General features: G+C 49.2%; 1 protein-coding gene across 4 annotated transcripts; it reads right to left on the bottom strand.

The window, feature by feature from the left end:
• Nucleotides 1-9,250: 9,250 nt before the first annotated feature.
• Nucleotides 9,251-19,373, bottom strand: OSR2 (odd-skipped related transciption factor 2). Of its 4 annotated transcripts, none has more exons than XM_089335565.1 (4): nt 19,178-19,373; nt 11,644-12,415; nt 10,534-10,633; nt 9,251-9,714 (listed from the first exon to the last, which is right to left on the bottom strand). In XM_089335565.1, the coding sequence occupies exons 2-4, from the start codon at nt 12,297-12,299 to the stop codon at nt 9,640-9,642; spliced, it is 831 nt and encodes a 276-aa protein (XP_089191691.1). In that variant the 5' UTR covers nt 12,300-12,415; nt 19,178-19,373; the 3' UTR covers nt 9,251-9,639. The 4 variants fall into 4 exon arrangements, with proteins under 4 accessions (XP_089191691.1, XP_017196944.1, XP_051699913.1 ...); XM_017341455.3 differs by lacking the exon at nt 19,178-19,373 and adding an exon at nt 16,444-16,914; XM_051843953.2 differs by lacking the exon at nt 19,178-19,373 and adding an exon at nt 16,444-16,836 and having other exon boundaries at nt 9,251-9,796.
• Nucleotides 19,374-23,133: the final 3,760 nt, after the last annotated feature.

Here is a 23,133-nt window from a genome sequence, read left to right as displayed (position 1 = left end):
GTTCTTCTTCTTCTACTTGCCAGCAGCAGATAAAAGCTCACCTGAAATCTACCTTCAAAGCTCTAAATATAACAGTTATAGTCTGGGAAGTGATTTCCCTAAACATTCTTTGAGACCATCTGGAAAGAAGAATTTGCACATGTAGATGGACACAAAAGCTTGCATTAATACTTTTACCAATGAATTTGCAATTTTGAAGGTGAAAAAAATACTCAATTTATCTGACAAGATATTAGTTCCAAGGGCTCTTATAATTTTCAAACAAGTGATGTTGGCTTTACAGCAGTGTGTGGAAGTGAAACACATTAACCTGGAAGGGAAGAGCAGAAAGAGAGTCAAGATTCTGCCTTAGATTAGATCAGGGTTCTGAATTCTGATCCAGATTCTGTCACTCTTATTACATACAGAGTCTTAGGCAATTCCCTTCACCTAACTGCTACTCCCCCATTCATCTCTTTCTTCACTGATGAAATGAATATAATGCTGACCTACCTAATAAGGTTATATAAATGTAATGTCATGTTAAAATATTCCAATAACATTAAGGCTATTTAGTTAAGCTTTAACATTTGATAAACTTATACCTTATGCTTTATTTCTCAAATTAGAGATGGCAATGGAGCAAGTGAGACACAAAGTGGTTGGACCTAACACTGTCAATAATTAGTATTTCTAGAGAGAAATAGAAGTATGTAGAAAGACAAATAGGGAAAGCAAGCAAGGTTCTAGAACTGGCTTGCATCTTGGGAAAATCATTTAACTTTTCTGTGCCTCAATTTTCTCATCCTCCAATGACATAAAATCATCCATGTAGTCCTTATTAATATCCTCTTTTTAAAAGAAATTTGGTCTCTTTCAGGTAGAATGTGAGCTCCAACAGTGACCTTGTCTCTCTGGTGTTCCAGTGTTTTTCTCTAGCATCACAGAGCTACTGTTTATTAAGTATTCATAACTAGAAATTTTATAAAGTTTCTTTCAGCTCTAACATTCTTTTTGAAAAAAAAAATTATGAGAATTTCTAAACATTTTCAAAAGTACAGAGACCAATATAATAAACGCCCAAATGTCTATCACTCAGGTTTTCTTGTTTTGTTTAAAATTTATTTGTTTGTTTGTTTGAAAGGCAAAGTTAGAGAGAGAGAGGGAGAGATCTTCCACAGGCTGGTTCACTCCTCAAATGGCCACAGTAGCCACATTAAAGCTAGGAGCCATGAGCCTTTTCCAGGTCTCCTTCATGGGTGCAGGGGCCCAAGTACCAGGGCAATTAGCAGAGAGAGATGTATTGAAAGTGGAGCAGCCAGGACTCGAAGTGGTGCCATAAGGGTACCGGTGGCTTTACCTGTTACACTATAGCACCGGCCCCTTCACTCAATTTTTTGACAAGTCTTAATTTCTGTATTTGCTTCAGATATTATTTTAGGAAGTCACATATCATAAGTATAAGTGGAATCCCCCCTCAATGTGTACTAGTCCCTAATTTCTTTCTCCTATCTCCTAAAAGGTAACCATGATCTAGACTTTGGTGTTTATTATTTCCAAGAACATTTCATACTTTCATTATATTTATATAAACTCCATATCATCTCTTCAAACTTCACAGGAATAACTTGCACTTGTCTTTCTGTAACTTGCTTTATTTACATACAACATTATGTGCTTGAGATGAATCTGTACTGATACATGTTGTGTTAGTCTGGTCATTTTAACCACTCTCTAGTACATCATTTACATGCACATACATGATTTATATAACCATTCTCTTGTTGGTGGACATTTATGTTCTTCTGAGGTTTTTTCCATCATAAGCAACAGTTCAGAAAATATCCTCTTCTGTGTCTCTGCAGATGTACTTGAATATCTCTAGTGGAATCATGGGGTTGAAGGGATGTCTTCAGTTTCGCTAGTCCAGGTCACAGTATTTGATTGGCTTGCTCATATTCTTACTGAAACGGTTGGTCAAGTTATTTCTTCTATTCCTTGGCCTGGGCAGGAAATGAAGTGTTAATCAAGTTGACAAGAGCATCATCCTTTCATTTCCAAACTTTCTCTAAACAGATAGAAATGGGGCAGAATCATTTTAGAAGTCAAGAAGATTAACACAAAGTAAGGAGCTTTCAGATGGATCTAGATGAGAACCACATAAAAACATGGCAACGTTCTGTCATCACATTATGATATTTACAACACAGCACTGTCAATATGTGATGTTGCAAAAACACAGTGCCACGTGGTAAATATTGCAGAGGCTTGTGAATAAGTCCCTCTGAGAGCTCACGACTCTGTGTGACCCAGTTCACAAACAAAATGATTTTTAGGACAGAGGAGCACTGACTTTTAAGAACAAGATTATGGGAAATGTTGAATTCTGACCCATGATAACAACTGAACTACTGTTTTAATTCTGTCCTCAAGTAGGCAAAGTGTCTATTGGTTTAACTGGGTGTTCCAAAGGCTCAATCTTGTGCAATTCGTTTACCTGTGTATTTCTGACGGTCATTTGGAAAGGTAGGCTGTGGGAAAAGTTCTTCAGTCTCACTCTGCAATTAAACAATTACTGTTTCCTGATTTAATAAACACTAAAATATAAAGACAATATGAGAGCATTTGTATTATCTACTTAATGGAGTTTCTTTTTCCTAGTTTAATTGTCTTACTTAGATGAAAGATATAGGGCATGAACAGTCCAGTTTCACTGGGAAGTTTACCTTGGTAAAAAGACAGGAGCTATTACATTCTATCTTGTCAATGATCCATGGATAATGGGTCACCAGGGGATTTAAGAACTGTATCTTTCAGTTCTTGCCAGGGAGGTATATCAATGTGCACTGATGTGAACCATAATATGACACACCTTGAAGAGTCCGCAAAACCCTTCAGGCACTCTCTCAGCTGCCTTCACAAAATAGGGGACTAAAGGTTGCCAGTTAAGGGCAGTGTTTTGTAAATAATTGTAGTAACAGAATGGTTTTTCTATTTCTCCATGTTAAATTCTAACGATTGATTATTAATTCTCAAGTTTAAATGTCCTTAGTTTATTTTTTCCCATTATATTAGGAATATACTCCCTGGGAAAAATAAACCAAATATATATTGTTTTACTGTTAAATGGGTCAGAAATGGGGTGGTGGAACAAGTTGCAAAATAGTATGATCCTATTTGTGTGTGTGTGTGTGTGTGTGTGTAAGTATACACTTCTATCTGTATCTGCATAGCAAAATATCTAGAGACACATACCAAAAATATTAACAGTGGCTGCATCTGGGGATAGGCATTAAGGGGATTCATCTGTAGAGGGTGAGAGCAGGGATAAAGAGATTCACTTTTTACAAATGCATTTCTATGAGTATATGGTTTGACTTTTTTTTTTTACAATAAGCATGATTGTTTTTATCACATGAAAAAATACATTTACTTTTCAGTGTAAAACATCACTTCCAATCAAGTCTTGAGAGTTGTAAACTTTTGTAGTTCTAATAAAAAATGAGTTCATGTTTATTTTTATTGAATTCATATTTTTATGGGACAGAAGTGACATAATTTCTTGATATTTTCTTGCTTTTGTGAAGTCAAACATACTTTACTGAAAATGCACTTAGGTAGTCCTTAGTGAAACAATAAATCTTACAATATAGAGGCTTTACAAATTATGTAAATTCTCATTTTACAGATGAGAAATTAGAGAGGTTAAAGATCTTGTCCATACACCTGCAGGGTTTAAAAAAAAATTAAGTTCATATTCTCATTTCATTTCATGGTCATAGCTGTATTACAAAATGGCCTCCCTGCTCTGAAATCTTAGTGTGATAATAATAATATAAAGAATCTAAAAAGCAATTTAGATTAGCTCTGATCTGAAAACCAGCATAATATATCCACACCACAATACACAAGATATTACTTAGGCAAATTAATAATCATAGAAATGAATTAGGAAGTCATTTGGTGACAACCAAATACAACAAGTACAATAAGCAAGTTGAAAATTAATTTTACTCTCTGTGATTTTTTCATTTTAATCAATTATTTCATTCTCTCTCTCTTCTGTCTTTTTAAATTAGTGAGTGAATTAAGAGAACAATAAAGACTAAAGATATAAAGTTTCAAAACCTGAAATATCTATAAACATAAAAAAGAAAAATTAAAATCTGGGACAACAGTAGAAAAGCAAAGTTGGTGGGAGAGACCGTGGAAGAGCAGTAAGAATCAAAGCAGAGGAAAGTTTGACAACTTCAAGGACAGTGAGTAAATAAGTAAAGAAAAGTGGGTTGAGATTTGTTTTATGTTTATTATGGTAAGCACATAGTGAATGGCTGATGGATAAGATAAAGGGAATGATGGTGTCAAAGGCTAACGCAGAAGTTCTCAGTCTCTAATACACATAAGAACTACCTGAAGTGTTTGTTTAAAATACAGAGCCCTTTAGTCTTTATTGCCAGAAATTCCAATTCACCCACTGCATTAAGGGAGGGCCTAGAAATAAGTACCTTGGGTAATTCAAATGCTTACCACTAGAATTATTGAAACTCTTCAAAGGGGGAAAACAGAAACAGAACCTGGATGAAGAAACCTGGAGAAGAGGAGAAAAAAAAAAAAAACAAAAAACAAACAAACAAACAAAAAAAACAAACAAACAAAAAAAAAAAAACAGGGAAAGGAGACCTGAATGGAAATCAAGGAAGAAAGGGAAACTAGAATTGGAGGAATGATTTAGAAGAAGTACAAGGGTTTCTGTGGGTGTGTGTGAAGAGAGACAAGCAAAGACTGGTCAGAGCTAATAAATCAAGATAAAAGAATTAAAAGAAAAACACTGAGCAAATTAAGACTTTATCTCAGATTTTAAAAATAACACTTATCACCTCTTTCCTTTACAAATGTAATATGTACTCATGGTCAAAAAGTTAAAAATAAGAAAATGAGAAGAAAAAGATATCTTAATTTGTCACTCATGTACAGCTGCTGTTAACATTTTGCTATATTTTCTGCTGGTTTTTGTTTCTGGAGGCTTTTGTTCGTTTTATATAGTTGATATAATGGTTCATATAACATTAAATATCTTGCATCTAACATCAGTACCTCCTAAACTAAGATTATTAATGGAAATATCATTTTAACATCTGCCTGATATTAACAATAGTCAGTTTTCCTTCCCTGCTAACAGAACTCAGGGTTCTTCAGGTAATCAAGGGCTTCAAGGAAGGCTGCCTCCATTTCCATGCATGGAAGGTGATTTTTCTGTAGTTTAAGTCAATCATGGTATAATTCTTTTCCCCTTGGTCAGTCAGAGAAAAGGGCAAGTGACTCGCTTCTGATCAATAAGATATAAGGGCAAGTATATAGGTTGGATTTGTGGGGCAGATTCTTAGTTCTTAAAAACTGATGCAAGGACAAGATAACCCCTTTTTTTGCCTAAGGAATGTGTGTGAGGAGGCGGTGGTGGAGCTGGTGCTTGGAGCTGTTGCAGCCATCTTGTGGCCATGAAGGGAGCTGAGTCTACAGACTGAGAACAGAAAAATGGGAAGATCTGGGTCCTAGATGTCACTCAAAATAATTGTGCATCAGTGGACCCTACCTTAAGATGTCAATAAATCCCCTATCGTGCAAGCCCTGTTTAATTGGAATTTCTTTTCTTAAAGTAGGAAGCATCCTAACAGTTATAGCATTAAAATTTACTTAACAAGTTTCCTCTTGTGGGCTAGTTTGCTTACATTTTTCGTTGTCAGTCTTTGCCTTGAATAGTTTCAAGAAAAAAATTACGTTGCTTAGATAATTAAGTAACATGTTCAGGGGAAAAACTCAACAAGTAAAAAAAAAAAAAAAAACAACAGGAATGAACTTGAAATATCTCAGGTCATCAAAGCTGAATCACTCTGAATCTCCACTCCCTTTATTGCTCATTGCTGTCAGCAGAGGTGGTTATCAGTGGCAAGTTACATTTTAGGAGGAAAAATTGAGAAATACAGTCTCTATACAAGACTCGAATGAAGGTGAACACAAATAATCCTCCTAAATACAAAAGCCGTTCCTGTTTGCAAAGTGTTATATGATTTCATCATGTCTATCTTTCCTTATTAAAATACAAAAGGCAGTCCTTTGTGCCAATACTCTTCTTATATTAAAATTTGCTATAGATTCCACACAGTTTTTAATCCAAATGAATCTGCTTTGTCTTGTTGATAGTCTTCCACAACTAGCATTTCTCAAATGCCTTCCATGAACAGGCTGCTCCCTGCAATCAAAGTTGGGGCAAGGGTATCTGATTGAACAGTATTTAAGTGAAGGGATCCAAGTGTCTATGGTAACATCTGACAAATGAGCAGAAGAAAATCCTGGTAACTGCCTTGTATTCCATCACTAACAGTAGTTGGGCCTATTTTACAATTTGCGATTTTGGATTAGTTGATGCTTAAAATATTTCGTTGTCTTGGAGTCAAGTTTAGAAAGGCCTCCTTACATAAAAGGAAATGTGCCTGCACCCAATAGCAATGTTAATGACTACAATTAGAGAGCATCATTGCTACAGGGACCTGCATTTCAACATGAGCATTAATAAGAGCACCTAACACACATTTGTAGTTCTACATTAATGACTGATTACAGTAAAATTCATTTTTAGAAATTATTTTTAAAGCTCCCACAGAGATGACAAAACACAATGACAGTCGCAGCTCAGGACTCACATCTAACTGTTGTTCATGAAGTTCTTTTTTTTTTTTTAATCTTTTATTTAATGAATATAAATTTCCAAAGTACGACTCATGTGTTACAATGGCTTCCCCCCCCCATACCGTCCCTCCCACCCACAACCCTCCCCTTTCCCACTCCCTCTCCCCTTCCATTCACGTTCATGAAGTTCTTCAGCCTGTGGTTATGACTCGTGATACTGCCTGGCCCTGGTCTCTTGCCAGGAGTATTGATTCATAAGTTGACTATGATAGGGGGTGTAAGGAAAACACAGGCTAATCTAAAACTCAAATAATGATTCTTCTCTGAACCACGAAAACCAGCAGGTCAGTTTCCTAAGGTACAAGATGTCATTTTCCCTACGATGTCTCATAAGTTTGTTTCAGGTAGGATTCATTTCCTGTAAACTTGGCATTCTGAAGAAGAAAACAAAACCCAGAATTTGGAGAGGAACCCACTGTTCAAAAGTTCACCTGAGAGCATGAAAAATATGTGGGAAGAGTCAACTCTGATAGAAGCTAGATCCTTTGGGAATCTAGATGGACAGACCTGGATTTAAGAATATAAATTGAGGGGGAACTGTGGCAGTAATTCCTGTCACAGGAGTCAAGATTCCAAAAATGTGCCACTAGATATCGAAAAGCAGAAACTGATCATGAAAATCAGTGGAAACCAGGACAGGGGCTTGGCACATGAAGAGCCCATCCAAGCAATTATTGAATTAATGAATAGATGAATTAACTTTAATTTTTGAAATAGTATGAGTATGGCAAGGGAAGCTGCTTTCTCCACTTTCCCCTTTTTTCTTTTTCACTTCTGATCCTCCCCGCCCCGCCACACACACAAATCAAACAAATAGAGAGGAACAGCATTCTGGTTACACCTATCTACATATCCCTGTGGCAGGGACTTCAAGGATATGCCTGCAGCTTGGTAGTGAGCAAGGGTCAGTCTTTGATAATTCGACTGAACCCTATGCCATCAAACTGTGGCGCTTGAAGTCAGTGAGGGTGGGTGTGGCCGTGAGACTGACTACACAGAAAGAGCCTGCGGGATTAGGGGGCTCTGGGACAGTCAATATATAACCCTGTCCTAAAGTATTCAAATCTTCTGTACGAAGGCAGGCAGGATTTTGAGAGAGTAGGGGTAGGGAGGTCACTGAGTTAATTCTGTACAAACAAAGAAAACAAACAACTGTTTCATTCTTCTAAGAACCACACACACACACGCCAGGCTCCATCCCTGCCCCTTCTCGGTAGTGAAACCCTAGGGCTCAGCCCTGGCTGGAGAATGTACTTGTGTGAGCATTAGGCACTTACACCACTCCACTTTGCTGGAGAGACTTATCTCCCTCGAGAAGCCGAAGTGACTTCAGCCAGCTCCCTTGAGAACAGGATTAAGCAGTGAATGGGAAACATTTTTGAAACCTCCTAGTACATATCTTTCTGGAAGATTCTAAAGTACAAACATAGGACATGTTCTCTGGTATTATTCTGAAGGTGAAATATGCTATCACTTCATAAATATACAAAATTTTTTTTAAAATCTGAGAATACTTCATTCACTCTGTTGTTTGGTATTAAAGAGTTTGTGCGAACCTACTGGGTCTCAGGGCTAAAGTTTCCTCTGCTGTTCCCTCTTTAAGTTCAGTCATTTTCCTTCCAGTCTCTCCATAACATGCCCATTTCTCTCTATCCAGAGCCTTCTACGCAAACCCTACACTACACTTCACAGTGACCATTATACTGATGTCAAATCCCCCAGGACCCATTCGGGAAAGGCTGGAATGCCTCAGCAGGTGCTTACATATCTGCCCTGAGTTCTGTACATGGAGAAACCTGCGCTCCTGGCATTTTCCCAGGGACCAAAGACCAACCAGAGATGGCGACGCCACACTGGTGACCTAATTCGGCTAGCTTTGCAGAGAAGTCCGAATCCTCCAAGGAGCTCCACCTTTGGAAAGAAATATTTTTTTTTCTGAATAGTTTCTCTTTTCTCCTCTTCTCCCCCATCTTCTTGAAAGCTGTATCTTCCTGCACTCTTCTCTAGTAGAATTTTAGACTTCTGCCCTGAAGGCAGGATAAGGTCTGTCTACAGTGATAAATCAGAGAGATCAAAGTCTGATGGTAAGAGAAGTTGCCCATCATAAACTTTGACAATGGGTCAAGGACTTTTTAAAAAATGAAGTGGCAAGAAGCTCCCTTCTCTTCCTTTGCTGCATGCTACTTGCCACCCTGGCTTTTCCAGCCTCTTATTAACCATGATCAGTGTATTACTTTTATCTGGGGGAATAATACACAAAGAATTGGAATAAAAGGGGATACGACCTCAGGGGTATCAATTTTAATGTCTTTGAAAAACAAAGAGACAGCACAACTGTCCAATTCTAAATGCCACGGTCAAACAGGGAAGGGCTGAAGTTTCAGTAAGAAAGCCATGAGAAGTCTTCTCTTTAAAAGTTAGGAACAAAGAATACCCCCTCAGCATCGGAATTTTTAGAGACAGCCCAGCCTTCCAGAATCCAACTGGAAAACAGAAGTTAACTTAGCAAGACACTGGGGCAGGAGGGTTGAAACCAAACAAGGAAAAGTTTTATTTTGAAAATACAGTCCTTAAAGATAAACTTGGTTTCCATTTTCCATTATCTAGGTGCATCCCACAAGATACAAACACGAACAAAACAACAAAACAAAGACCCACGACAATATGTACAGAGCTCTAAAATGAGCTGTGAATATCTACAGGAAACCAGCATAGGCTCTTGGTGAAGGGACGCAGTGCGTAGCTTGCTACAGTTCTCAGTCCTCCAGAAGAGTTCCCTCCTTGGAGCTGCAGGTGCGGCTGCAGCCAGGGAAGAGCTGGGGTCAGTGAAGGGTTGGGGAGTTGCGCGTGGGGAGGGGAGCGGCGCGCCCGGGCCAGAGCCGGGGCTCTTCTAGAAGTCCTGGCGCGGAGTGTGAGTCAGGCTGTGCCGCCGCAGATCGCAGTTTCGCCTGAACACTTTGCCGCACTGCTCGCAGCTGTAGGGCTTGATGTCTGTATGGGTGAGAAGGTGAGTTTTCAGATTACTTCTCTGATTAAAGGTTCTTCCACATGTGGGACATTTGTGTGGAGATTCCTGTTCAGATGTGAAGCAAGCAAAGGATTAATCCTTCCCACCGCCATAGTTCCAGTCTTATCGGTATCACAAGCGTTAACATAACAAGCGCGCGACAACAAAAGAGGGGACTTGCAGGAACAAATCTGGGCTCCTAATCCTCCAATCACGAAAACACACGTGCAGGCGCACACGGCGGCCCCGCCGAGCTGGTCACTGCGGAGCAGACCCGCGGCCGCCGCGGCGGGCGGTGTGGGGGATCCCTGGCTCCTCCATTTCATCACCATGTCACAGGCAGGAAAAGGGGGAAGGAAAAACTCTAATCCTCTCTTAAGGAACGACATTCTCCCGGGTAATAAGGCTCCTCTTTGCTGGAAAATTAAACTATTCCTCAACGTTCCGAAAGCTACAAATTATGAGGCCCCTGGGAAAAAAAAGCGCGTATGGGATTTCACCATTGCCTCCATTATCAAAATTACCTTTATTTCCTCCCAAACACGAAAGTTTTCAATGCAAGGCGGATCGGTTGAAAAAAAAATTCCAAAAGTATGATTTGCCATAAACACTGGCCTGTACTTTCAGAAAAATATAAAATTTGATTTTGTATATTCAAAAAAAAAAATACGGAGTGCTGCCTTTCCCCACCTACAGACCTCTGAGCCTTTTAAGAGAAAGACATTGCGATTGAACACCTTTTGTAAATTAGTCACGATATAACCGAACCAGCCACTGCTTTTAAACAAGAAAAACCAACTTACCTGCATATGTAAAGTTTTGTGGACTGCCAACGTTCTAGACTGACAAAATCCTTTCCCACACTCCTGACATTTGAAGGGTTTTTCTTTGGAATGGATATACCTGAAAATCAACAGAAGGCTTCATTGACATGGATGCCCCCCCCCCCCCACCTGAGTTTCTTTTGACAATTACTGAGTCCACTCCGGGCTGTCTCACTTGGAAGGACAAAAGAAACAATTTCCATTGTAATTGTTTTTAGACTTTTCCCCTCTGTGTAATTCTGTTTACGGTCAACCTCCTCTAACAGACGCCTGGAAACACGCCGGGCTGCCGGCTTTTCTGTACACTGGATCGCCCTCTCCGGCTATTCAGGCGCTGCGCACCGAGCCCGCGGGAGCGCTTCGTGTTCTCTGGGATTCGGGCTGACCAAATCGGAACCTACACCTAGACCCAGGCTGGGGGTGGGGGGCATGTTCTCGGGAATCCCTTGACAGCAAGGCAGGGTGGGTACAGACGCCCACCTCTGGCAACAGCAGGTAGCTGGGAGTTGGCAGAAAGTACCTTCCCTCTGCCGCCTCTGGGGCGTTGTGCACCTAGGCAAACACCTGCGGTACAGGATTTCTCTAATGGCCGTTTCCTAACGCCCAGCGGAAGGCTGCGGAGGGGAGGCGGGAGCTGCTGCTGCTAAATTCAGTGACCTTAAGACCCTCGCACACAACTCAAAAGAAGGGCGTTTGGGGCGCACCTGGGAAGGGAAGGGAGGGAATATGGCCCCGGGGTGGGTGGGTGGGGGACTTCCAGAATAGTCTGAGGGCAGCCAGGACCAGCACCCACCCAGGGTTCCAGTACCCACCACTCTTTCCTCCCCACTCCTCAGGACCACCCATCCCAGGACCAAGGCCAACTCGAGAGACTCTTCCAGCCCAACGACGGGGGTGGGGGGGTGGGGAGGCCTCGCCTCACCCCAGACAAGAAGGCAGCATCGGGCCGGCTGGGGAGCAGCGTGGATGCCGCTGCCGGCGGTTGGCTGACCTTGGAGACAGATTCTGGCTCCCAGGGGATTTTAGAGGCGTTTGGCAAGCTTGTCGGGGCCAACTCGCCTGCCCTCCCTGCCTCCTCCTTCCCCTCACCTGTGATCCCGCAGGTGATCTTGCCTCCGGAAGGCTTTGTGGCAGATGTCACACGTGTATGGCCTCTCGTCCGTGTGGGTCCTCTCGTGGATGAGCAAATTGTAGGATTTGGTAAAGTGTCTGCCGCAAAACTTGCAGATAAATTCTTTTTTCGTTTTGGAGGGCAACCTCCCTCGAGAGGGCTTTCTGTCCGGAGTCAATTTACTGAGGCCGGAGAGGGGGCTGCCCAGCCCCGGGCTCAGCTTGGTCAGGTCTGCCATCTTAGGGGGGTCCTCTTGGGTGGCAGCCACGGCCAGGTTAGCAAAGTCAAAACGGGGCCGGTCCTTGTGCAGGGCTGGGAGTACATGGGCAATGGCCCCCTGCTTGGGGTGGAAGAGGTGGGTGGTGAAGGGCAGAGCCGGGAAGGGGAAGCGCGCGTCCACGAGGCCCTGCGCCGCCGCCATCTCGGTGATGGTGGAGCGGGTGATCTCGTGCACGTTGGGGTACCCCAGCGTCCAGTGGTTCATATGCATGGTCTGCACAGCGCTGAGGCCGTATAAGCCCTGCAGGTGGTCCACGGCGGCGGGGAAGGTGTTCACGGCCTGCAGGAAGGAGTAGTTGGTGAGCTGCAGAGACGGGTGGAGCGGGATAGGCGCCGGCAGGGCCTTGCTCCCCATTTTCCGGGATGCTGGGGTGCGCAGGGAGCTGCCCCTTTCTTCCAGGTCTCACAGGCGAATGGGCGTGGGGTCCAGCAAAAACGCAAAGTGGCGACAACAACACGTAGAAAATAGCCCTGAAAATGGCAGGAGAGAGGGCGAAACCGTGACTATTATCCCAGCCGGCTCCTTGGGCCCTTTGGCGCTAGCACGGGCTTTTACCGCACCTTCCCTCTCAATCTCGCGCCCACTCCAACCCCAAGACCCCCTGAAGGAACCTGGAGCAGAGAGCGCAGCGTCTGTCCAGCGAGCGCGCACCGAGCTCGGCCCAGCCCGGGGAGGAAGTAACTCCTGGCGAGCAGAGCGCCCCAGCCGCCCTCCTGGGCGCCCTAGGGGAGGTCGGATTCCGCGTACGCACACAGCAGGAGACTCGGATCCCAGAGGAAGAAAGGTGGGAAGGGGGCTCCAGCTCCGTCCACACCCGGCCCAGCCCACCCAGCCCCTCCCAACCAGGCGAAGCTCAGTCAAGCGCGACCGCTGGAGACAGCAAGGGCCGCAGGCCGGGAATCGAGTTGCCGTCGCTCGGTGCTCGTGGGAGGAACTAGAGGCTGCGGGTCCGACCTTGGGCCCGAGGACCGGAATCAGCTCAAGTGCGGCGAATCCTTGCCCTCTGCGCCCCCGCGGGCTGCGTTGCAGCGTGGTCGCCTTTCCTGTGTTCACCCGGACCACGCCGGGCATGCTGGAGCGCAAACCGGGCACGCTTCATCCTCCTGGGCCCTCCGGCCAGCAGAGGGGTCCACCTCGCCCCGCGTTGACCTTGGAGGCTTGCTTTTTTCCTTCCTCCGCTTCAGTCCCATTTATCAGCCGTGACGGGCCACAGGAAAGAAAGTGACACCTCGGCGGCCGGGCCCAGCCTCGAATCGCCCCTCCTCCTTCCCAGGGGCTGCTCCCTCCCTCCCGTTCCCCACCACCACCAAGATCCCTTCCAGATGGTTCAGGCTGGGGGGGGGGGTAGTGTGAGATGGGGGCGGAGAACGTGCCTGAAGCCGGAACCCCTTTTCCCAGACTGAGCGCCAAACTCTCCCAAGGCCCGAGCAGCTGCCCGGCCTGGCACAAGGAGCAGCCCCTACACTGGGAAGGCCCCCTGGAGAGCGGAGGGGAGGAGAGGGCTCCCTGGGGAGCAAAAGAGAAGGAGCTGGGTGGGGCGAGGATTGGGGGGAGGGCAGCCGCCGCAGGCCGGGTGCAGAACAGCCCGACCCTAGTGGAACAACCTTGTTTAACCGCTCCTAGGTGTGCACTGGGGCTCCAGCCACCGGGAAGGTGTCCCTGAGGTCTGCGGCCTGAGCGCACGCAGGGAGCTCCCTGCGCCCCCAATGGAAACACACGGGCTCCTCACCTGCCTTCACCGTGGGCCACAGTCTCCCGCCCTTCAGAAGTGAGTTCAGCCGGCTTTGGGGTCCTGGGCCTTCCCCCCTCCCCCGCAGGTGGCCTCCCAGGGACTCAGAGCTTCGATCTACCCCGGGTGAGCGCAGGCGGGCCTGTCTGTGGCGCCTTCGAACCCGACAGAAAGGTAGGAGGCCTTACGCAGCCTCCCTTCCCCAGCCAACCCTTACTGCGCCTGAATTCTCTTCTCCAATCGTTGTGAGGTGTGGCCCGTGGCTGTACAGGAGGGTAGTTCGAGGGGGCTGCGCTAATGACACCGCGCGCTGGCAAGACCGAATCTGGCTGTCTCCGTGGGGCCCACACCTTCCTCCTCCGTTTGGAACAACTCGGAGACAGGGATTTATTAACGAACCGCTTCTGCCCGGTGGTATGCGGTCTGGGAGCTCAGGCTGGGAGTTAATGAGAGGTGTGTTAACAGAGGGTCTCAGTCAGACCATTCAACCGAATCAGTAAACCCCCATTAGCAGGAAACTTTCCCACCACAAATCATGATGCATTTGTGTTCAGCGGCAACCCTCAAGCCCTCTCTCCTGGCGGGGTAGGAAAAGAAGATTCTGTTAACATCGCTGGTAACCCATCTGATTATTTCTCCTCCGATTAAGAACCATAAATTCCACATTCATTTGCTTCTCTTTGCATAATGAGGATATTCCAGAAATTCAAAATATTATTTTCCCTTAGTGTTGAAAAGCAATCTCTCTCCCATAGAGAGGAAACCGAAATTATTATTTGGGTGTATTCCCAGACGAGATTTCTTATAAATACTGAAGGCAGAAGCCCAACTCTCACCACGGGAAGTGTGCACTGGGGTGTGCGTGTAGGGGGGAGTGTTGTCCACTGATAGATATCGCTGCCACATTTTGTGGGGATTCCAAGGGCACAGAGTGAACTTTGCCATAAAGGTTACAACATTAATTCTCCAGTAGAGTTGAGTGCCATGTTCCTTCCTTTTCCCCTGAACGGTTCATGATACAAAAGTTAGTAACTATTCTAATTCCGCATCATGTTGGCACAAAAGTGCATGTCACAGAATTGTAAACTTTACTTTTCAGAGCTAATGGCTTCTTCAGGGACAAACAGCAAACCAGGGGTGCCTTCTGAAACCCGTTCACAAACAGAGCTGCCCTAAGCAGCGGCCCAATGCTTTGGCCATACATAGTTAGGGAGTTTAGATTTACATGCTGCCCGTTTAGCTGCTGGAAATGTCTGTCCAAAGATGTTTGCAGTCAGTGCAGACATCTAAACTACTTTCGTTTTGTCCACAGTTGAGCCATGGAGTTCCCACCCTGGGTTCCTGGTAACAGACGCTCACTCCTGCCCGTCACTGCTCCTCCATCCCATTCCTGGGACCACTGGTTACTCTTAATCTTGCAAGAAAGGGAACTTAAAGCATGTTGGTGGGGCTGGGGCTACTTTTCTGTCATCAGCTTCCTTCACAAGGATTTCCAGGCACCGACATGAGTTTTGTGAGATCCACTGGCTGTCAACACAGGAGATGTCTACATACTAATTTCAGTTCAGGGAAGCTTTCAAACCATGGGAGGTAAAAGGTAGCACGGTAACTTGATAAGGAGTCTCCCTCTTTGGAAATGGTGTTATTACACTGAATTATCTAAAAATAATTCACAGGCAGGGATCATCTGCTGAAACTTGTGCATGGGTACCTGAGAGAAGTGGCTGATGGATCAGTAGGCTTACAAAATTCAGCCCAAACCACAATAGAATTTTAAGTAGATGGAAAAGCAATAGTCTAAGGCGATCTTAGATCATTGGGGTGGGGGGGGCAAGAGGGGAGAGGTTGCAGACTGGAGGTTCCTGCCCCTTCACAGCGCCTCTGCCTTCCCGAGGAGTTAATTAAATTAAGATGCCTTCCGCAGAATCTGGGTTCTGTTTCTCTCTGTTCCCTCGCTGCCCCTGCGTGAGTAATTTTCTCGTTCTGCTCAGGGCTGTAGTTCCTTTAGCAGAGAAAGTAGTCGTCAGCGCCGCTTTGCTCCGGGGAGCCCCGGCCCTCTTTTGTCTTCTACTAACAGGTAATGGAGACACCGCCAGCGCTCCCTCCGCAAACACCTTTTCCTCCCTCGTTCTTACAACCGCAACTCCCTTTTCGGTGGCTATTTGTCGCGAGCCAAGTGTTTTTAAGCCCCTGCGGAGTCTGCCTCTGTCTCCTCCGCCGGGACTGAAGAGTGGAAGGAAAATCAGAAAGCCAGCAGGCGGTTGGAGAATTAACCTAACACTGAACTATTTCCCCCTTGAAACGTGCCTGCAGCTGCGCGGGCCATGCGGGCACGGCGCGTCCAGGCCCCTCGCGCTGCGCTGCCGCTGCTGTTCCGGGACAGGTCCACTCGGGTGTCCTAGGGCGGGGACAGAAACTCCATGGGGTTGTGGGTTTGATCTCAGCCAAAGTCGATCGGCTTTTATAAGTAAGTCTTTCCTGCTTAAATGTCCCCCAAACAGAACTAGAGAAATAGCACCTACGTGTGTGTGTGTGTGTGTGTGTGTGTGTGTGTGTGGTTTGGGTGTTAGCTGGAAGTCGCTTCCCAGGGATCCGAGGAAGTGAGCACAATGCCCCAGGATCTCATCCGTACGATTTCTTTCCACAGTGTCTGAACTTGCGGCAACGCCAGACCGAGAACCTGAGCGCCCCCTGCAAACCCCAAGCCCTTCCCTCCTTCCCGGGAGCCGCAGGGGTCCGTTGCAGACCCTTCCCAGAGCAGACACTCACCTCCGGCAGAAAAATCTGCCTGGGAAGCCCCTCTCAGACCAGGTCCCGGCTGCGAGGCGCAAGGCTTGGAAAGGTCATCGGGTCCACGCCGGACAAACTTCTTCTTCCCGGCGGAGTCCCGGGAGCCGTGGACATGATCTGGAGGACGGACGGCGGGCAGCGAAAGCGAGAGTGGATCCTCGTTTTCGTCGGAAATGTACGCGGAACGTATAAAAACGCGGGGTGCCTGGGGCCGGCGCTCAGCACTCCCCCGAAACTCCGCGCCCAGGCGAGCCTCTCGCCGCCGACTCCGGGTGAGGTCGGAGCCCGCAGCCTCGCAGGGCCATTCCCCTCCAGGAGCGAGCGCGCCGAGCTCCGTCCCCGCCCGCGTCCCACCCCAGGCTGCCCCGGGCCGGGAGTCCCGGGCTTTAGTAGCGGCCCCGCCTCCCCTCCGGGCGGGCGTCCCGCCGCCGAGCCGGGCCCACTGCGCCCTGGCTCCGCCTCCGCGCCCGGCGCCCGCTAATGGTCCACTCTGTTTACTTGTGTTTGGATAGCAACTGAGTCTTAAAGGCACAGGTTTGCTTGAGGTGTCCCTGTTAGAGAGATGGAGCCCAAGGTGACTCAGTTCGAAACTCACGCACAAACACAACGCCCACCCCCTTCCTTCTTGGTGCCACTTTGCCTTACGGTGTTAGAAACTAGGCGAAGACCCCGCAGAGAAGCCCAAAGGGCATTTTGTGGTTTTACTCTGTGCGCGCCCTGGCTTCATTTCCACATCTTAACACGTTTAACACGACCTTCTTCACAGGGTAAAAGGCAATCAGTTCTAGATTACATCCTCCGGCACTTAGCACCCTCCCCCCAATTTTAAACAGTCTTGGACATGCTTTTGATCAATTATGACGATATGTGTAGTCTGCTTTCCCCCGCTGGTTTCAAAATGAAGTTTGTTTATAAAGGTGACAATTGACTAATTTCGTAATTACTACAGAGACATGTGGAATGCACCAGAAGAAATTTCTCCCAGTATTTGAGTTTTAATCAGCGCGTGTATATTTCATACGCAGTTAACCAACCTGGTTAGAATGGGTGGGCATCTGCAACCCATTGGCAAAAAATTAAGTAATCCAACTGCGTTGGGTGAGCAAGCTTCGAGAACCTTTTGACAGAGACGATCCTGGCTTCTCAAGACGCATACATCTTCATCCCCAGCGAAAACTGAGTTCACCGTTGGAGAAGGGAAGTTAACCGAATTTCAAGTGCAGTGATAGGTTGTTCAAGTTCTCCCCAACGTTGGGTCAAGCGTGAGTAGAACTGCAAAAACGCACCTCGGCCCCTCTGGAATAGGCTGACCGAGTGACAGAAAGAGAACAGCACGCACCCGCTCTAAGCAGCCTCTTTTCGCAGAAGATGTGCGTGAGTAACGCTCTGCAAAAACAAAAACAAAAACAAAAAACAAAAAAACAAAAACCGCCTTTCGTCCCAGAAGAGTCGCCAGAGGGGACTGGGCGTCAGCCCACGGCAAGCCAGCGCTCAGGGGTGCGGGTCTTCCTGCCCAAAAGGCCGTGCACTTTGAACCGGTTCCACCAAAAGATGGCTTTGAATGAGCCTCCCCAGAGGGCTCTGAAAATCATCTCAATCCTGTGGGGCAGTGGACAAACGCACGTGGAAGGCTGAACACCGCCAACAGGCGAATGCACGGATTGGGGAGCCGGGTAGAACCTACAAGGTATTATTTTAGTAAGATAAAACTCTTTCTATCTTGTTTATGCCGAGGTGGATCGATTTTTTCGTTCTTCTGCTTAACTATAATTCAAGAACAGTAGTTTCCTCCTTCCTTTTCTTTCCAACTTCTGAAAGAGTAAAAAAAAAAAAAAAAGTGAGCGTGCAGTGCTTAGCTGCTTCAAGGTAAATTTAACAAATAGCAAGGAAGTAGCTAAGAGTTCGCAGTTGAAAACAAAACAACCGTTTTCCCTGGTGGGTTCCAGAGGGGAGCTTTCATTTTAGCGCTCGGTACCGAGCCTCAGCTTCGGGGATGCCTGCGGTCCCCTCTCTCCAACCGCCTCATTCCTTCTGCAGCTTTTCTCAATTTGGGAGCTTTGGAGGGAACTTTCTCTTCTTTCAGAGTCCCCGGGACGCACCCTCGGCGGCGTGGTGACCTGAAGCACGTTCCTACTCCTCGTAGTTCCTCTCCACCCCAGCGGAGGCAGTTCGCCGGCGGCGGGCTTCACACCTTTCCCGTCCTACGCGTGTGTACGTTGGGTGCGGAACCACCCGACCTTCCAACCACCCACGAGCTGCGCCCTCTTTCCACAAACCTCCCGAACCGGATTTTTCTTTCTTTCTTCCTTTTTTTTTTTTTTTTTTTGCAGACACGCGTTTACCTCGCCCACCCCAGCCTCCAAGGTTCCAAAATGGAGGCCCGGCCACGGCGGCCACGAGCGCCGCCGCATTCGCTCCGAAGGTAGGGAAGGATCCGTAAGCCGACGTAGGGCAGAGCCGCGTGGCCCGGCAGCGCCTCGGCGGCCTCTGGCCTCTGCGGCCACGAGGCGCAGGTGCGCGCCCGGAGCGGCCGAGCGCCTGCCGATGGAGCGCCGCGCCGCACTGAGCTAGGGGCTCCCCCCCAACCCCAGCCACCTCCGCGCCCACCCGGGGCCGGCCCTGGAGATTCTCCGAGCTCAGACTCGGAGAACTTCACGTCCCTTCTCGCGTCAGCGGCGCACGCCTTGCAGGGGCCCACAAACCAGCAGCTCACCGGCCAGGTTCCCGCCCGGCTACAGCGCACGGCGCGGAAGAGAGGCCGCCGGGCCCACCGGCGGCGAGGTCTGGGTGTGCGGCCAGGGCAGTCAGTCCCAGAGCCGGCTGCGGTCCCGCCGCGCCCCGGGGGGCTGGGTCTCCGCGGAGCCGTCCCACTCCCCCTGCGCCCTCGGCAGCTGTTTGGCGGCCGGATCGCTCTGCGCTTCGGCGGACGAGTCATCTGCTATCCTCACAGCTCTGGGCGTTCCACACCAAGGACGCTTGCAAGGGGGACGGCTCACAGACTGACCAGGGGCGCGAGACCGCTGCAGGTTTACGCCCCGGGAGGCCGGGGAGAGGAAACGCCGAAGAGCTGGAGGAGGAGGGGGCACGCCGCGCAGGTCCCGGCCCCCCGGCCCACCCAGGAGGCGCTGCCAGTTCGGCGGCGAGCAGGTGTCAGACAAGGACTTCCCCGGAGCTGTTTCCGACCCTCTCCGGCCGCGCGCCGAGAACACACTAAACGCTTTTATTATTATTATTATTTTTGCAACACAGCTTATGGAAACCTTATATATATATTTTTCTTCCAGGGATCCCAGCTGGCTCTACTTCTGAGGTCTCATCGACCCACTCCCCCACTTTTCTCTGCCTCTGCGGGGCGGACACCTTTTGTATTTGAACTTCGCGCACTGTGTGCTGCTTTTTTTTTTTTTTCCCCCAGAGCCTGGAGGCTTGAGCAGCCCAGCTTTGCCCCGGGTGTATGCACTCCCTCCGGTCCTGGAGTAGTGAGAGGCCGGGGGAACGCGGGGGAGGATCGAAGGCACTGGACTCAGAAAGGAGGGTGAAAGGGTGTAGGCGAATAAAGGGGGAGGGGCGGAGAAGATGAAGTATCTGATCTTTTTCCAAAGTGCGTCCGAGCTGGGATGAGGTGCGAAAGCGCAGCCGCTGGCTGGAGCTCGGCAGCCGGCGGGAAGGGCCGCAGCGCCCCCTGGAGGCGCAGGCTGAGCATTTTGTGGCGCGGACTCAAGGGGCAGCCACCTGGGCGACGCGCCCCGGGGTGTGAGTGCGTGGCCGCCAGCGACCCCGGCGTCGGCCGGGTCCCGTTCCCCTGCACCCGAGCCCCCGCACTGCAGGGAAAGGGCAATGCGCGCGGCAGGGGTCCTGGGAGAGGGCCTGGGCACGTCGTCAGCGCCAATAAACCACTCCGCCCTCCCCGCTAGGCCTTTGCAGGCGCTCCACGTGGTGGTGGTGGTGGTGGTGGTGGTGGGGCGGCTACGACGTCTCGACAAACCAGTTTCCAAGATGGAGCTTCGGACCCACGGCACCAGTCCGGACTGTCCTGACTCTCCCAGGACAGGAGAAAGACGCTTAGTTCTGACCCCAGCGCGGGGAGTTCGCAGGCGGCGGCTTCCAAATCCAGGGCTATTGTCCCGGCGTGAGATGTAAGGGGTTTCTCAAGGTTCCTTACACAGCGGTCCCACACCCCGCGGCCTGCGCCTCACGGCACCAGCCTCTAAGGCCTTGTAGGGCACGGATCCCCGACTGGGCTGCCTGGAGTGGGCGCAGGCTCGTGTCGAGGGCGCGGGGCTCGGCAGGGGCGTGCGCACCATTCCTTGCCCCTGCCAACCAGTCCTGCGGCCCAGCTATCCCAGAGTCCGGCCAGGCCGCTAGTTCCCGGAGCCCGGGGCTGGCTGTGCCGTGCACTTGGGGGAGAGATGAAGAGGACGTGTTGGGACCAAGGGCGCTCTCCAGATGCCTGCTTCCTCTCCCCAAGCCGAGGAGCTATCTCATGGGAACGTTCCGGAGCCGATCCTGGGAGCAGATCCTTCCTGAAGTTCGGGTCCAGTCCGACTTTAGATTTCCCGGGTGAGATCTTCTGGCCGCGGTAGCAGCGAAGCCCACAGCCAACCCCAGGCCGGGTACCCTGACGACCCGCCAGCCCGTGGCGCGCCGCGAGATACTGCCCGCTGCCCCGCGCGGCTGGGCAGCCTCCAGGCCGCATGGACCGGGCAGCGCCCGTGCCCCGGGGAGAGCCAGGCCAAATCTTAGCTCCTACAGCAAAGCACAGCTTCGAAAATTCTCGCTGCTCTTCTAACGGATTCCATCAGTGTCGGGAAGACGTGGGCTACCGAGGGCCGGACCCCGGCGCGTTCCAAGAGGAAGGCTCTTCGGTGGACGTCCCTGCGGGGCAGCTGCTTTAGCGCGGTGTGGGACGGGCCCGGTTGCCGAGCTCTCAAAAGATCATCCTTAGAAAAGACTCCGGTGTGCAAGCGTGGGTTTTGTTCTGAGGTCCTCGCGGTGTTTTGTGCGTACCCACAGTTGCCCACGCTGAAACTCCGGGGAGATTCTAGCGGAAGTCACGGTCCCCGGCAGTGAGCGGGATGCTGCTGGGTTAGCTCTGAGCTCCTGCCTCCGACGTGCGTTCTAGGAACGCCCGTTTGGAAAGTGCCCTGTTGTTTCCGGTTCTCGCTGCGAAGTGCGTGTTTCTGGGGCGTTGGGATGGGTCTAGAGGGACCCTGCAAAGCAACGGTCCTCAAAGTGTGGTTTCACAGCGGCAGCAGCGTCTGGAACGTGCCGCAAAAAGCTAGTTCTCTGGTCCCACCTCCGGAGTCCGGAGCCTGCGGGTGATTGTGATGCGCAGGGGAGCCTGAGAACCACTGACCTCCCCGCAATGGACCCTGGACAGCAACCGCGGGCGTGCGATTACCTTTCCGGCTCCCTCCCTCCCTCCTCCTCCTCCTTTTGCCTTCCCCTGGGAGAATGCCCGGTAGGCATCTGGCATGGAGAAGGTCATTCATTCATTCACTCACTCTGGCTCATGCATCTCATTTTGCGGAAGCATCTCACAAGTCCTTGGAAAGGTGCTCAAGTTTGCGCAGGTGAACCGAACACGGCCCCTCCCTGGACGGTGCACGAAGAGCGAGGGAGGAAAAAGCAGCCCGGGTACCTTTCCCTTTCATGGCTGGTTGTTGTTAATTATTATAATCGAACACCAAATTTGGTCGCATTCAAGGAACAAGAGCACCCCAGCCGAGTTTAGTTTCCAACCTTTTGGTGCCCTCGCCTTCAGACAGATGCCAGTCTTTTGCCATTTGCATCCTGCACGCGCTTGCACACTCACCTTCGCACACCCTGTCCACACCCCGCCTACCCTCTGTGCGTAGGGTCAGAGTGCATGGGCGGGGGAGGGGAGAGTGAGGAGGGCGAGGAGAGTGTCTCAACCGCAGATCCTGAGCGGACCAGGGCTCCAGCCTCTGCGCCTGGTGCTGCTCGGGACGCGCTGAGCAAAGCCGAAAGGGACGCACGGGTCGAGAGCGCACTGGCTCCCACCTGCTGGCGTCTTGAGTCCGGCTGCCCCAATCGGCCAGCCCCAGGCAGCCCGGGAAGGGCGCTGAAGTACGACTCTGGACACGATGATTTGGCACTTTAACTTTGGACCAAGTCCTTTTCCTTTCTCTAGGCAGTAAAACACGGTCCACCCATCCCGTACCTCTCCCCGGAGTAATTGAACATCTTTCCAGCCTTCGCAAGCACCAGATCAACCACCCTGCAGATTTCTCTGTGCACAACTCTGGGTGGGGACTTCTGAGCTCAGCCAGAAAAACAGCAGCCACCATGGACCCTTTGCTTCCCTCGGAGATTCTCTGGTGTGGGCAGCGAGAGCCAGAGAAGGCTCTTCTTGGCCCCCCTCCCTCTCCCTCCAGACAGTATCCAGTTCCTCAAAAATCCAGTCTCACTAGAAGCCTCCGGTCTGTTTTCAGATTAAAAAAAGGTTTCATTTTAGTGAGTCAGGGCAGGGGAAAACACACACAAAAAGAATGTGTTCACTGACCCTCATCAATTGTCCACAAGCGTTCATCTCTGCTTGGACAAAGCATTGCTATCTTTAGGTGACCTTTCCTTATGGGATTTTCAAAATATAAAATGTATAATGGTCAGGAACATGATAATCTCTTTACAACCAGTGATCATATT

This window comes from Oryctolagus cuniculus, chromosome 6 (assembly GCF_051225735.1).
Source record: "Oryctolagus cuniculus isolate XC-2025 breed Fujian yellow rabbit chromosome 6, ASM5122573v1, whole genome shotgun sequence".
NCBI lineage: Eukaryota > Metazoa > Chordata > Mammalia > Lagomorpha > Leporidae > Oryctolagus > Oryctolagus cuniculus.
This window is presented reverse-complemented; position numbering and strand designations above follow the sequence as displayed.